At 40.4% G+C, this 15,222-nt stretch overlaps 1 protein-coding gene across 4 annotated transcripts in view; it reads left to right on the top strand.

The window, feature by feature from the left end:
* DHRSX (dehydrogenase/reductase X-linked) overlaps positions 1-15,222 on the top strand; it is a 162,247-nt gene that overhangs the window by 96,362 nt on the left and 50,663 nt on the right. For all 4 annotated transcript variants that reach the window (XM_059839365.1, XM_059839367.1, XM_059839364.1 and 1 more), the window contains exon 4: positions 5,595-5,696. In XM_059839365.1, the coding sequence (XP_059695348.1) occupies positions 5,595-5,696 (102 nt within the window). The remainder of the gene's footprint in view (positions 1-5,594; positions 5,697-15,222) is intronic.

A 15,222-nucleotide genomic window follows, 5' to 3' on the forward strand; every position in this document is an offset into this window, starting at 1 on the left:
TTGTTTATGAGCAGGACTGCATTTCTTGCTGCTGTGCAGAAGCCAAAGTATAATCCCTCTGTGGAGTTACAGAAACCAGAATGTGATGTATCTGTGAGATGTTTTTTTTGAAGATGAATACCTGACTAAAATAAGTACCATTTTTTATTATCTTGTCTAGGAAGCATTCCTTGTTCCTTGCTGAAGAAGTAACTCTTCCTTCTGCTTCATTCAGACACTGGATAGATGGGTGGCAAGTAGGAACAGGCAAAGCAATCCCTTCTGCAGGACTCAGCTCCCTGCAGTTCTGGGCAGACTTGCATCTTTCCTTAGCATGTATCCCCTGCATGTGTTTTTAACACAAAGGTGTTGAAAGCATAATAGAAAATGGCTGTGGCATAAGTACTAAAACCAAGTAGACTTTGACTTATTATTTCTGCTGAAGCAGAGCTGTAGCTGTCCATAAAAATCTCAACATGGTGAGTTAGAGCTGAATGCATAAAAAGTGGTAGTTGGTAGGTGGCTTTATCTCATCTTAATCTGATCTAAACCATGCCTAAGTGGTGTAGTCTTTGAGGGAATCATAACATTGCATTTTCCTGTGTTCAGATGATCAGTAAACATCTCAGAAGTTACAGCTGTTCACTGAAATACCTGTCCATTGTTTTTTTACTTCTGAATTTTCCGTCCATACCAGGCTGAAATTCCCATTTCATGCTTTTTATGCCCTGTGATACAGACACAGAGGAAATGTGCAGGCACAGTCAACTGTGCTGGTGTGGAAAGCAAAGGATGGAACTGTGGATGTGAAGAAAGGTGTGGTAATAGTGTGAAGAAGCAGGAGGAGAGGAATGGGGAAGTTGATGCTGAAGGGGAAGCTCAGGGGAGTGTGAGCACTCAGGGGCTGTGTCAGGCTCTCCTGATGCTGGGCCTCCTCCTGGATGTCATGGAGCTCAGGGTGTCAGAAAGCTCTCCAGGAGCTACCAGATACCACTCATTCAGGCTCTCTCATTTTAATTACCATGACCAAGCAAGCAAGGGGAGTAAAATGCAGGAACAAGCGTTGCACGTGTGCTTTGCAGTGTCACACATGGCAGCCAGTGTGGCTTTGTAGGGTCTGTATGGGCCTCACAGCCAGAAAACATTGTGCTGATTCCCTGTGGCTGAAAAGTTGCTGCACCAGGCAGATACATGTTTGAAAGAAAGCAATTAGGGAAAGCAGCAATTGTAGCACCATCATATACATTTCTATTCATATGTGGTTAATAGCATAAATAATTCTGGCTGTCTTTTGGGAAATGTTGCTCCTTCTGTGTTTCATTTGCTAATAACTCTCTGACAACTGAGTCATCAAATTACAATAAAAGAATAGAAAAATATTTTTAAGAGTGAAAATTTTAGCCAGCGCCTGACAGTTATGGATGTACTTACTTTCATTGGAAAAATTATTTAGATAAGAACATGGGACACATCCAGCATGTGTGAAGAAAGAAATACGGGCATGTCTGTCAGTACAGAAGTACCTGAAAGCAAGTAGTACAGGAAAAGGAGAGATAAAATGGGGTAGAGTTAGAAATTTGAGTATTTCAGTAGCATTAGCTGCAGATATTCCGTATGTAACTTATTCTGTTTGTTACTTCTACTCTTTACTTTTGTACTTAATAGCATACAGAAAATGAAAAGAATTAGGTAGTTTTGAAAACTTGTAAGATTAGTAAACTCCTTAGTAAAGGCCACTATTGTGGTAAAAGACAAGAATTTTGTGCATGTTTCAGTTTTCCTGCTGTTAATGCACACCTTCTTTTTGCTATCCTATATGGAAAAACATTGGCATTCTTGCTTCCCTGAAGTAATTCTACTTACTTTCCTAGTTCACAATCCAGTTTGGTCAAATAGTTGCTCACATTATTAAACACAGGTCTTTATTAACTAAGACATCAAAAAAATTGTTGCTCTTAGTATATTTGCGCACGCTTCAAAATAGTCTAAAAATTTACCATCGTTTTTAGCTTCTCAATTTGTAATTCTCCAGCATACTGATAGAAAAAAACTCACCATGGGACAAAGAAGAAACTCGAGTTTCTTCTCAAGGCCCTGCCTGTGAGTCAGCACACGGCTGGGAGCCACATTTTGGCGCAGTTTCTCGAGGGGAACGGAGCCTTGGTCTGCGCGGTGCCGCGCCAGCGGATCCGACTCCCTGGGAAAGAGCGCCACACAGGAATGAGCACCAACAAGGACTCTGGCCCTGTGAGCAGAGAGAAAAGTTTGGGGGTTGGTTGGTTTGTTTGTTTTCCTGTCCGAAGCACGTTCTGATCTTTTGATGTCACGTGCTTTACAAATGCTGAATATGATGACATGCTTCCCAAGTAAGCAAATAAATAAGTTTAGTAATGATAGCCTTGGCCTAGTGTGCCATTAGTCTGGGCACTGTAGAGTCATAATGAAGGACAGCATTTGTTGTGCAGAACTGGAAAATTAAGGGAGGGGAGTTCAGACAGCTGCAGCAAAAAGTTAATTATCAGGAAGGATCAGACTGCGTTGGTCAGGCTAAAAAGCACTCTCTTGGCACACATTGTCTAACCACCATTCTTGTTGGCAATGCAAGGCCAGATAAGGAAAAAGATTAAAATTTAACTTAGTGGACATCCTCAAAAGTCTGCTTGTCTTGCATATGTAGTGGCAATAGATTCAATAATGTTGTCAGAGTCCTTACTGGTGATGGAGAAGTGGTCGTAGCCTGCACTGTGCCACGAAATACCACAGCTGATGAAGGCCCAATGCCTCCTGTATCAGGATAAATATCTTTGTATTGAAAGTGACTCCTCTTTTGGCAGTGTGACTGCCTCCTAAGACACAGGTCATGCTTTCCCTAATCTCTTTCCTTGATGAGCTGCCTAATGAAGTAGAACAGCAGAGTCAGCATAAATCTTCATCTAGGTCTTCACTTATTGTTGCACTAAATATTAATAATTTATTGGGACCAGGTTTTGGATATCTGAGCAGTTACAGTGTCATTCATGTGGTTTTACGCAGCAACTAGGCCACAGGAGGAAAGGCCTGAGCAACACTGACAGAAGTTAATAACTTCTACATTTCCTTACCATCTCCAGGTGCAAGGCTTCAGTGAAATTAAAGAAAATTGCTGAGTACCTAAAGGTCTGCAGAAAGATCAAGAAATTTTCCACTTCTATTCATGGGACAGTGTTGTTGAAATGGTATTACTTTAGAGCCACTTTGAAAAAAATGTATTTACATTATCTTATAATTGGAATCTAAGAATTCTTGTTTGTTTGTTTGCTTTTTAATGAAAAAGGCTGCTGAATAATTTATATACATTCACTATGACAATTTCAGAGGACTAATACTGTCTGTGCTCCAGATAGGAAAGGATTATTAAAGCTTCATATTAAGGGAACTAAAGAAACTGTTCTCCTGGAAAGAAATTAAATAATAGTTGTGAATATCTTTCTTTATTTATCTGGTTGTTGTGCCTGCAGGCCTTCCTAATCTCTTACTGTAGTGACATGCTGTAAAGAGGCATTATAGCTCAGAGCCTTGGTAGGGACAGGATGAACATCCCTGATGGACCAGGGAAGAGTGTAAGAGGAAAGGTCTCGTGTTACAGCCTGCCCTGGAGCCTATTTATCCAACAGTTTAATCCTCCTATCAGAAAGGCATTTTTGAAGAACTGTGTCTCTTTAATTTCCCCTGCTTTCAAAGGCTGATTCTTTCATAAGAGGAGGTGGGGGAACCCTTGTGCAAGGAAGGGGGTGGCTGCTCCTTTCTGTGGAGCACAGAGCAGCAGCCCTGGGGCCAGGAGGAGGGAGGGAAGCAGGGAGGGGGGAAAACATGGTGAGCCTCTGAAACCCCCGTCCTTTGATGTGGTGGCCAAAACCATCCTGGAGACAGCATCTGTGCAGAGGTTGCCACAGCTTGGGAGATCTGGGAGCTCAGTGAAACGAAACAGGACAGTAAGGACTCACCCTGCTAGGACAGAGTGAACTACAGGAGAGGCTTTGTACAGCCTTTGCCTTTCTCTCTGATGGACATAGCCACGGAAGGTTGCTCAGCATTGTTTGACTTTCTCAATTTGAAACACCTTTTGCTTTTCCTTGGAAAAGTCACTTTATGGAGGAGGTTCAAGCAAATCCACCTCAGAGCCTTAGTGTCTTGGCAGGGTGGAGTTGACAACAGTTGGCTGACTTGGGCTCCCACAGTGACCAGAAGAAGACTAGGATGAAGTAGGAAACCAGAAGAGAGACTAATATCTGTGGCAGAGCATCATATTCTCTTTCTTAAAGCATAGCTAATGCTGAAACAAAGCAAAAGCCTGGCATGCAATATATACTTTCTTTAAAGGCTAAAACAGTTGGACAAGGTCATAATTTTCTTTCTTTTTCCCTTTGCAGAGCTTTTAAAGAATTTGGATTATTTGTGTGGGGACAGCTACTGCTGTTGGCAGGGGGCAGTGCTTCTTTTCACTTCGTAACTCTGGTCATGGCTTCATGCAAGGCAAAGCAATCAATGAGGCAGTGCTGTGAGAGCCTAGGGTTGAAAGCTGAACAACTGCAGTAGGAGAATTTTAAGACCTGATGGGTTTAAAGCTGTTGGGGGATTTAAGTAATATTTTTTATTTTGACTAATTAATTTTCTAGAACTCTAGTGCAGGTCAACGGCTGAGTAACTCTTTGGACAAAAGGATTGATACCTGTTTGATATGTGTTTTCTTGGCAATTGAGACATACTGGTACCAAATATATTTTAAGACTGACACCCTGCCCCTTGAGCAATCTTGTTGGTGCAGTTGGATTTTCAGCCCCCTGCCACCCTGCCCTTTGACTGACATCAGCAGCATAGGCAGGATGCCACCCACAATATTCGTGTGAGCTCTGTTCCTCTCAAATCACACTGCCATTTCCAAAGCCAAGGGCCAGCACGACTCTTACCCACATTTAAATGGCATTTCGTGGCTGGGTTTTGCTCCCAGGTGACCTGGATACCAAATGGTCTGGATGCCCATCGGAGCCACAGCATTACTTGTGCTCTATTTGCTTGTAGTGATCAGTGGAATTGCTGTGGTCAGGGTGTGCTGCTGATCATCTCTCCTTCTGGCAATAAAGTGTTTATAATCTGTTCCAACCACATGTACTTAGCAGATAACCTTGGGTTAAAAACAAAGGACAACATGTTTTCATCAGGAGCACAGGGAAACCTTGCAGTGTCTGATGTGCCTTCTCCTCTCCCCATTTGATTTCCAGGTGCCATATCCTGATCATCTCAGTGTTGCAGCACTCTAGCTCCTCTTAAGTGGTAGCAGTAGTAAGAACAGTAGGACTGGTGCATATTTACTTTGTTTGATGCCCTCCTTCCCCTCCTGACAGCCACTTTTCCTATATTTGCTCTGTGAAGAATCAATAGTTTAAAAATAGAAATGAAGGGAAGAAGGAGAATTAAAGAATCTGAAACCAGCTTCAGCCAGGATTTTGAAAAGTCTGGGGTTTTTTAAAAACTGTTACTCTATTAGTGAAGTTATCACAGGAGTGCTTGTTGATGTCTATGTGTTTTTACATCATTGTAATTGACTTAACTCTCTTTGTGTTTATTTCCTCTCCCAGTGGAGTTTTTATACTGTGATTTGGCTTCCATGAAGTCTATACGGCAATTTGTGCAGCAGTTTAGAGCAAGGAATTGTCCACTCCATGTCCTGGTGAATAATGGTGAGTTCTGTTTTTTTCTTCACTTACCTGCAGGGGAAGATGTGACAAGTTGAGGTCTTATCTATCACTTCAGATTTCAAATAGATTATCTGAGCCATACAGCAGGTTACCATAAGGCTGCATTAACTGGTATGTCTTTCTAGAGTTAAATTTTATTTTTTGGAGAGATTATTAGGTGAGAAGTCTGAACACTTCAATGCCACACCTGCCCACGTTGTTATTGCAAGTCTGGTTCCTTTGCTGTGATTTTTTAGTTCTCCAGCACTAAAAAGAATGCAATTATACAGGAATCTGGGCTTCTCTAAGAAAAATAAAGGAAAGAGAAGCTGTACTTTATGCCAGTAGAAAATCTGTCTTTTCATCTTTATTTACTTTCTCTCCCCTTAGGTTTTTCCCTGTATAAATACTTGTTTACTGTGGGTGACTGATGAGCTGGGTTGGGGGTTTAATCCACTTAAATATAATCTGGAAAATTATCCAGCAACCTCAGAGAAGTCACTTCACAGATCCAGGTGCTACTGGAAAGCTGTTCATAAAACTGCATCCTCAGTGGTCAGAGCACTAATAAAAGGATAATACTTATCTTGCATTCATAAAATTGTCAAATTAATCTAATTATTTTTAGGGATTTCAGCTATTGTTATTCACATACTTGGTATCTAATTTTTTATTATAGCCACAGTATTTTTGGAAGCCAGCCTGTACAATAATTTTCTTCCAGAAACCATGCATGCTCTGCATGCACTGTCCTAAAGGGGAATTTTCACCTGTCTATTTAAATAGGGGAAAACTCCACCAGCAACAATTTAGGTTTTTTTAGAAGTTTGCTGCTGTGATATGCTGCTGTTCTTGTTTTCCCAACTATTTACATAGGTTTTTATTAAGACATCCCAGAGAACATTTTCTGTTTCCCTGTGCACACTTCCATCCTAGTGAGAGCAAATATGCTGTAAATAAATGGGTTTGTTATATTCATTGTTGCCTTAAAGAGCTCTCAGTAACACAAGTAAATACTGCAATAGAAATTTAAGTGGTTTTTATTTGCTGATTGATATGAAACATTTGTGAAATGTTCAGTTAAACATTCATTTTTCTTTGATTAGTCAGAAAAGCCTACCATTATTATTTTAATCATGCAATAATTAGAGGTGGATATATAAGCCTAGTTATAGTTAATTAGTGAGTATTTAAGCCTAGTTACAAAGTCTTTCCAGGTTTACTTTTAAACACGCAGAATAAAAACTGTTACACAGATGGGAACAACACTATTTGAAAAAAACAGCAATTTATTGGAAAAAGGGGTTTTCAATTCGATGTACCCATCAGGCATCCCCTGCCCTGCACTAGTTTTCAGCATGAGCAAAGCCAGCATTGTCAGCAGGGGCTCGTAGGCCAGTTGGGGGAAAAATGAGGCTGAAGCAAAGTGGGAAGCCCTCTGGAATATAGGATTTTTTTCTGCCCTGGCTGCTGCTGAATTGGGTCGGATGAAAATTAAATGTGTCTTCTTATCCAAGAAACAATGTTGCATGAAAGTAGATCTCCTAATGTTCTTTATATGCTCCAAGATGAAAGAGTGTAAGCCCAAAACTTCTTTTAAGAAAGGAGTTTGAGACTAAAATTTATTCTGCTTCCGTCTATGTATTTGTAACTTGCAGGAAAGCCATTTGATTTCACTTCTGCTTTTTTACCAAATACAGCTGGCAAGAGACATCTGTTGGTTTATAAATTCCTTTTAGAATCTACAATGAAATGAATGGTTCAAGTCATTTTTTTGCCATAAAAGAATCACATCTAAAGCACAGGTAAAGACTTCCAGAGAATTAGGTTAGTCTCTGGCCATTGCCTGGCAATGACTCCACTTCTGAATGCTCTTTCCCATATATATATATATTTTTTTTAAGGTCCTTTTTATTTACTTTTGTAAATAATCTGTAGCATTTAGTTTTGTTACTAGTGAAAGTGCACTTTCACTAGTAGCTTTTGTTTCACAGTGAAAGCCCAAATGTTTCCTTGATACGTAAGAGGAAAATGGACATACCCAATAAAGAAGTGGCCTGATGCAAAAACCACCAGTACTGAGCACAATCAAGATAAGTGCTAACATTTGGGCTATCTAGTTGGCTTTTCTTTTTCCATTTCCCTTCCTCTTTCCTCGTTTTTTATCTTTTTACTTTTTTTTGTTTCAATGCACTAAGGAGGATGATTCAGTCCACCATGGACTGCAGAGCTGGAAGCACTACTCTCTCAAAGGCCTCATCACAGTTGCCTGTTCTACTGCCTTTCCCATAGGTTTTGAAAATCAGATTTTGTATGCATCCCATGACTTCTGAGTCAAACTATCAGCAAGCGAGTAAAATTTTTTATTTCTGTCTTCATAAGACCAAGCATTTTATTTTTAGGGCTGTAGCTTCTGTTACATTTAGTGTAAAAGTGCAAGAATTGTTGCACTGAGATTGTTGCACTACATACTAGTATTATTTAATTGCTTAAATGTAAGTATTTTAAATTGATTGATATAATCATGTACATATGTTAGTGAACTTTCCACCTATTATCTCCATGGATATATATCCTGTATATATGTGAAGGTGAATGATATTCATTGAGGACTTGTGCAAACATGTCAAAAAGCCAACCATTTGAAGATGACTTGATAAAAGTTCCAACATTTTACAAGAATGCAAGCTATGAAATTAACATTAAAATGTTATTGAAGACAAGGGATTTCATGTGAATTACTGTGAATTCATGTGAATTTCATGTGTAAATTAGACATTTACCTGTGAATTACTAAACAAAGAATCAAGACTACGTCTGACCTAAGATTGTTATAAAATTTAACAGTTTTTAAGGTCACTGGTGTTTTCTTTTTTTTAAATATCTCTTCATCACTTACCTAACTCAAGGATTCCGTTGGAAATTAAATTAATACTAAAATCCTGAATTTCAAAGTATTCTCCTAGAGCTAAACATCCAGGTCCCACAACAATGATGTGAAGTTTAGGTATCCAGCTAAATGGAGATTAGTGCACTAGTCACCTCCTCTTTTTGTTTTAGCTTATTTTAGCATGTACATTTAACTTTCTAATTTCTAATTTAAAAGGAAAAAATTGGTTGAATGCACACATTATTTCAGCTGACAAATAAGGGCTTGTTTTTCCATTACTATGCTTTCTGCATCAGTAATGTGCAGGCTCAGCTCTTGGTTTTTAAAATAAACAAAACATATTAAAAATGCAAATAGAGCATTATATAAACTTTTTTTTTTAAATGTGCTAGTGCTAGAAAGAGAAAAATGCTATGACATAGAAAACAAATTCATTTTCTGTAGAAAACAAGAAGTGAGCTAAATGGTTGAACTGTAAGCCACAGGAAGAGGGATGCAGCACAAGCAGTGAAGAAAGCTTTATCTGACAGAAGGTCAGAAGAATGTGTCTTCTAGTCTGCTAATTAGCGTTTGGGTGCTAATTTTTAGTTTTGTTTTGGAAAGAACTGTGTCTCTGTACAGCTGAAAAGCATTTAGCAAATTACAGCATGTACACTAGTGTTAATTATTTAATATATTCCTAAAAATGGCATTGCTGTTAAAATGCATTAGAAAGTCTGCTGTCTTCTTGTGGTTGAAAAAGGGACAGATACTAAAACACTTTGTAAAATTCCATGACCAGCAGTCACTGCTTCATGCCAGAGATGTTTTTTCCTAGCCTTGAAGGCAGTCATTTTCTCTGTGTGCTAGAACTGTTTCTTAGCACATTGTAGTTAATGTGTTTGCTTGTATGTTGTTTACAGTACCTAATGATCTTAAAACCAACAGAGCCAACACAAAAATCACAAGCTATTTAGGGACTCCAGGATACTTCTGGATGCCAAACATGCACTGTCTAGCTCATTAACAGTGAAATGCCAACTTAGAGATTTCAGGCTATCAGTAGCCTATTGCAGGCAGACTACAGTTAATGTATTTCAGGTTGAAGCCTATCTAGGCCAATTAAAAATCAATATTCCTGGACTGCTACCTAATTCAGATGATCATATTTGGTACTTTGCGGATCATCTGAGAAATTATCAGTCTCTTGATAGAATGAATAAGTCTGTATAAGCTTACCTCTTCAGTTCCTAGAGCACATTAAAAGCTGTATCAGTAGCTGAGCATGTGAAATATATATATTTCCTTGTGTTACCTACACACAATCCAGCCATGTGCAGGTCAGCCAGGAGTCCTTTGAATAGTCCCATAGATACTGTCATGGTTGATCACATATTAAATTTTTCTTGCATTTGAGTATTTGCAGGATCAGATCTTCAGGAGAAAAGTGAAATTCAAGGGCTGGAAACAAGGGCATGTATCAAATGCAAACAATTCTGTACATACTTATCTACTCACAGGTCATATTTATATGTTGAATTTACTAATAGTGAAATTGTTTGAAATCATTACAGTGAGATCTATGAAAAGATCCTGTCCCACTGGATTAGGTAAGAGCCAGCTCCCTTGCCTGTAGCAGCTGCAGGCTACACTGACTGTTCTGATGAAAAGGAAAGAAACCTCAGAGATGTGGAAATTCACTGGAGAAGGCCTTGAGGGAAAATTAGTGAGGAGGGGTTGCTGTTACTCCAGTGAAACTTGGATTTCGTTTATATTAATGCTTCTCTTCCAGCCACACAGAAAAGCTGTGGTGAACTCAGGATATGAAATCTCATTAAAGTTCTTCCAGTGTCTTGCTTACAACATCATGTTTCATCTTTATCCTTCCTCGAAGACAAATTCAAGCAATACCCAAGCAAAGCTGTGATGGAAAAGTTACAGAGGGATAGGGACAAAGACAGAAGGGGATGAGCAAAAGAGCAAACAGTCTTTACGTGTGGATGATAAGTACTAGACATCATGGGAGAGCTGGGCCTTTGGGAATGGTTTTACCTGGAAAAGCTAATTTGAGTTTGTGGAGAGATTGGCTTACAATGGATCTTCCATGTATGATGGGAAAAACTGGAAGATTCATAAAGACCTTAACACTTGGTATTAAAACATTCTAAAATGAGAAGAAACTCCCAGAGCCATATTTTTTTATGAAGTTCAGTGCATGACAGATGCCATCTTCTCAGATTTTTTGGAAGAGCTCTCTTTTCAGAGAGCTGGCTGTGGGGAGGCTGGCTGGCTGCTCACACACTGCTCTTCACAGGTATTAGAAGCCTTGGGTATTGTGAGTGACTTGTCTGGGCACATGTGTCAGAGCACCATGACACTGCTGGCAGAATCCATCCTGGCTCATTCACAGCAAATGAGGGTTGTGCAATGCCCATGTTTATCTGGCATATGGACTTTTAACAGCAGTCGTCAGCTAGAGATTTTATTATACTCAGATAGCACTTTTGTCTGCCAGAATTATATGTATCTTATAAGAAGATGTCAAATTTACTATAAAAGGTTTATTATTTATTGGAAGAACTAATAACTTAGAGAGGTAACCTTAGACTCTTCTGTTTTTCAAAGAGTAAGGATTTCATTCATGAAAATCCTGACTTGTGTTTGATATTATCTTTCTCTTTCTGACAATTTCCAAAGCTTTTTTTTTCTGTCTGTGATATCAAACACTTTTTGAAGGGGGAAATATCTGAGGCTCCACATACTGCAGGTTTTTGACCCATTTGCTTTTATGTCTTGAATGTGAACATTTTATCGGTGGAAGACAGATACAAAATTCAGCTATTGATGGATTAGGAAACCCAACCAGTTCTACTTAAGTGTGTGGAACATTTGCCATGGGCTTTTTCTGAAAGGCAGGAGTGAGACATGTTTTATTTTCACTTAATCCTTTCATAGCTTTTAGGTAAAAATATTTTTTATACAAATTGCAAACTGAAATATTTTACTTCTGAGAGAATATCCAATTGAATTAGAAAGCTGTGACTGACTTTCCTATTTTCTGATTGTGAGTGGGCTAACTCACCATTGTGCCAGCTCAAATAACCAAACAGTTACTGAGCATATTTTTAGGAAACACAGAGGTTATTTGAACCAGACCCAATTAGGAATGCTCTTTTTTATTTTAGTATAAAATCAAAACCTTGGTTATGGAATGTATTTACTTTTTTTAACTGACACATTTTGCAAGGAACTAGCTTGTGCTGTGTTCACGTGTAGCAGTGTGACCTTGATTCAGAATGTGAATCTATTCTTATGAAGGTATTACAGCTGGTTTGCTCATGTTTTAAATCCACCAAGATTTTGTTGTTGTTCTCACAGTCCCTGAATGTGGATTGTCTGCATTTTTTCCTTTTCTTTTCTTTAACCTACTGGGAAACTAAGAATTTATTTTTTCTGGAAAGACACATTGCTTTATCTTTGGCACAGCTAATACAGTGCACGCCTCCCTTGTGAACATTGTAGGTGGGTCTGGGAGCACCAGCAGCAGACATTACTCAGTTTTCAATTCCTCACTGCTTTGCCAAACTTTTAGTGTTTGGGCTAAGAGTTTCCATGCCAATTCTTTGCCTTAGGCTGAGTATTTTTTTCTTTATTTTATTTTGTAATGCCAGATAAAACAGTTTATCTGTTTCCAGGAATGATAAGACAAACATCTTAGAGGTTTTTTTTTAATGTCAGAAATGATGGCAAGACTTTTCATGAAGGCTGTGGTGTTATCACACGGTGTGAAATTGAATGCAGACAAGATCTTGCCTTTGTGTCAGCACTGGCTGCATCTTTTGTTACATATGGAATATTCACCTCATGGGTCAAGTCAGAAGCCTGCTAAGCACTGCACTTTGTGAGCCACCTTTTATGTGTTACTCTCTGAATATTTTGCCTATACCAAGCACGTCCCAAGTCAGTCCTGAGCAGGCCCTTCTGCCCAAATCACAGCCCTGAGCCGTGGTAGGAGGTGCTGTGTGCAGGCAAATGCACCAGCACTGAGACTGGGCACCAGCACCCCATCTGCTCTTCCTGGCTGCCTCTCAGCTTGGTGGAGATGGGCACTGAGTCTCATTTCAGGCTCCTCCAGTCTCTTCACTGTCCAGTCTGGTGGCCTCAGTCTTCCATGAGCTCTGAGACAAGTTTCTGTCTCGTGGAAAATATACTGCAAAGAGTTCTCCTCCTGGGAGAGTTCTCCTCCTCCTCCTCCTGGGAGGAACAGGACAGTTTGCTGGGAACTATCAGGATTACAAAGACTTTCATTGCAAAATATTTGAATTTTCTGATTAAAAGACTTTTATGGAGAATTAAACTAAGAACATAGCATATACTCTTGTTAAATATCAGAAAATGAATAAGAGAGCAAGTACTGAGGTAGAGCTGGGGTGGGTAGTGAGGATGAAGAGAGTCATTAGTCATGTCTGAACTGTAGGAGATGTCTCAGTCAGAGGCTGGAAATAATTAGACACCATACAATTCACAAGAAAGCCCTTAACCTTGAGGACTGGAGTCTGTATTGGGTACTAAGTAATTGAATCTTTTCTCTATGAAGGCATTCTTTACTGATCTCTTACTTGCAAGTTTATTGATGTTTAACAGAGATGAGAACTATTGCTCCTGGTGGAGAAGGAATTGGAACCTCTTTCCTGCTTGATCATCCAATTCAATAGGGTGGACACTTGTACCTTAGTCACATCTGGTTTGTACTGAAGCAGGGATGGAGAACTGGGAGGAGCCTCAGAGCCATAGATCATGGCTCCAGCAGGAAACAAGCCTCAGCAGCGAGGGTAGGGTGAGCCAGGTGTGGGACAGGCAGATGCTTGCAGGGTGCAGAGTGATGTGGGATTGAGACACAAAGGAGCTACAGTGGCTGGGTAAGAGAACAGGGAGAAGGAACCTACCGTTTGCAGGGAAGCAGAGAGGTAGATGGAGCTGATATACACGTCTGGAACTGAGCCTCTCCCCTCCTTCCTGAACACATGCAGTTCCTTGATAAGATCAGTGTGGGATCACTGGATTGTGGTGGTAAGGGAGGAGGGAAGGCTGGGAAGCAGAACACTGTCATTGGTTCATCATGGCCATGCATTTTGCCCAGCACAGGGAACTGGGGAAGCTGTCAGGAAAGGTAATCAGAAAAGGCAATGGGTGGTGCAGTGTCTTGGGAGTAGGGAGCAGGAGGTGAGAGCTCATGGGAGCTTAGTGCTGGAGTAGAGGCTCAGGCAAACTCCTGCAGAGAGGTTGTCCTGGGATGAGGCAGGAGAGACTGAATCCTCTGGAGATGGTTCTTCTCCACAACCCCAGGCTCGGTCCCTTTCCTTTATCAAACCTGTTTTCACAGTGGCCAGTACCTTCCAGGAAAGGTCCATGCACAGGACATTGTTCCAGCACTGATGCCAAATAGACTAACAGGTGTCTTTGCATCTCCTCAGTGGTCAAATGCTTTGGTGTGGTATCTATGTGTCATCCAGGTGTCATTGTTATGCCATGGGGTAAAAGTTCTTGCTTTGCTTCATTTTCCTCCCATTTGGCTTTGGAAAATTGCATACACATGTGTAAAAAGCTCCAAAAGACATTAGGGAATGCAAGAGTCTAAGCTCCCTCTGGGGAGACAGGGGGTAAGGCAATAACATTGGAAAGCTGCACCAAGTTTCATCTGGTTTTGTGTTTTTCTTCTAAACTGTGGGGATTTTTACCTTTTCTGTTCTCGCACACTGTTAATCTGGCTACTGTGTGTGGTCCTGTTGAGACTCAGAACATTCCTGGGATACCAATTAGCACGTGGCCTACCTGTAGCCCTGGGCTCTGGGTTAGGGATGGCTTAGTAAGCAGCCATGTCACAGCTTTTAGAGCAGGGCTGTAAATTCACTGCTCTTCAGCCCAGATGAGGCAGGAAGAAGCAGTGCCTGTAAGAAGCAGTCATGTGGGCACAGCTGTGCCTCCAGTAAGCACTTCTGGGGCAATTCTTACAGTAAGGCATTGCAGGTTCTTCTTGCTCACTTGTCACTAAAGGACACAAAATAACATGACACAGACATGCAGCTCTCCCAAGGTAAAAAAGAGGGCTTTTAATTTCTGACTCCGACATTTATAGATTTCCAAATGTGACTGTGGATTGGAGGGTGGCAGTGCCACCTCTCCAATGACACTGGACAGACTAACAGTGCATCAAATTTCTCCTCCTCCTCCATAAAAGAATGCAAAACCATGAGTTATTTACATAAAGTGAGTGAGAAAGTTTTTCACAAGAATGTAAGCATCAGAAGGCTTAGAAAAACTTAAAAAACCTTCACTAGCCGGGAGAGAGGCACAGGACAAGCGTACTCTGGGATTGCACAGCCCAATGGAACAAGGTGGAACAAGCAATCTGGTACAGGCAGCCTAGCTGTATGGTTCTCCTGTTCAGGTGAGAAGTGGGCCATGTGTTTTACAGGTAGATACACCCAGAGGTGTTTTGTTGCATGAGTGTGCAGAACAGAGCAGTTTGACATTCTGTGAAGTGGGGGTGGGTTGCCCTGTGTTTCTGCACTTGTGGGATTGGAAATGCTGCTAAAGGCATCAGCTAAGACAGTGCAAAGCCTGTTTGGAGGAAGGGCTTTGTGCTTCTACTGGAAGTAA

The sequence above is a fragment of the Haemorhous mexicanus genome, chromosome 2, assembly GCF_027477595.1.
Source record: "Haemorhous mexicanus isolate bHaeMex1 chromosome 2, bHaeMex1.pri, whole genome shotgun sequence".
Classification (NCBI taxonomy): Eukaryota; Metazoa; Chordata; class Aves; order Passeriformes; family Fringillidae; genus Haemorhous; species Haemorhous mexicanus.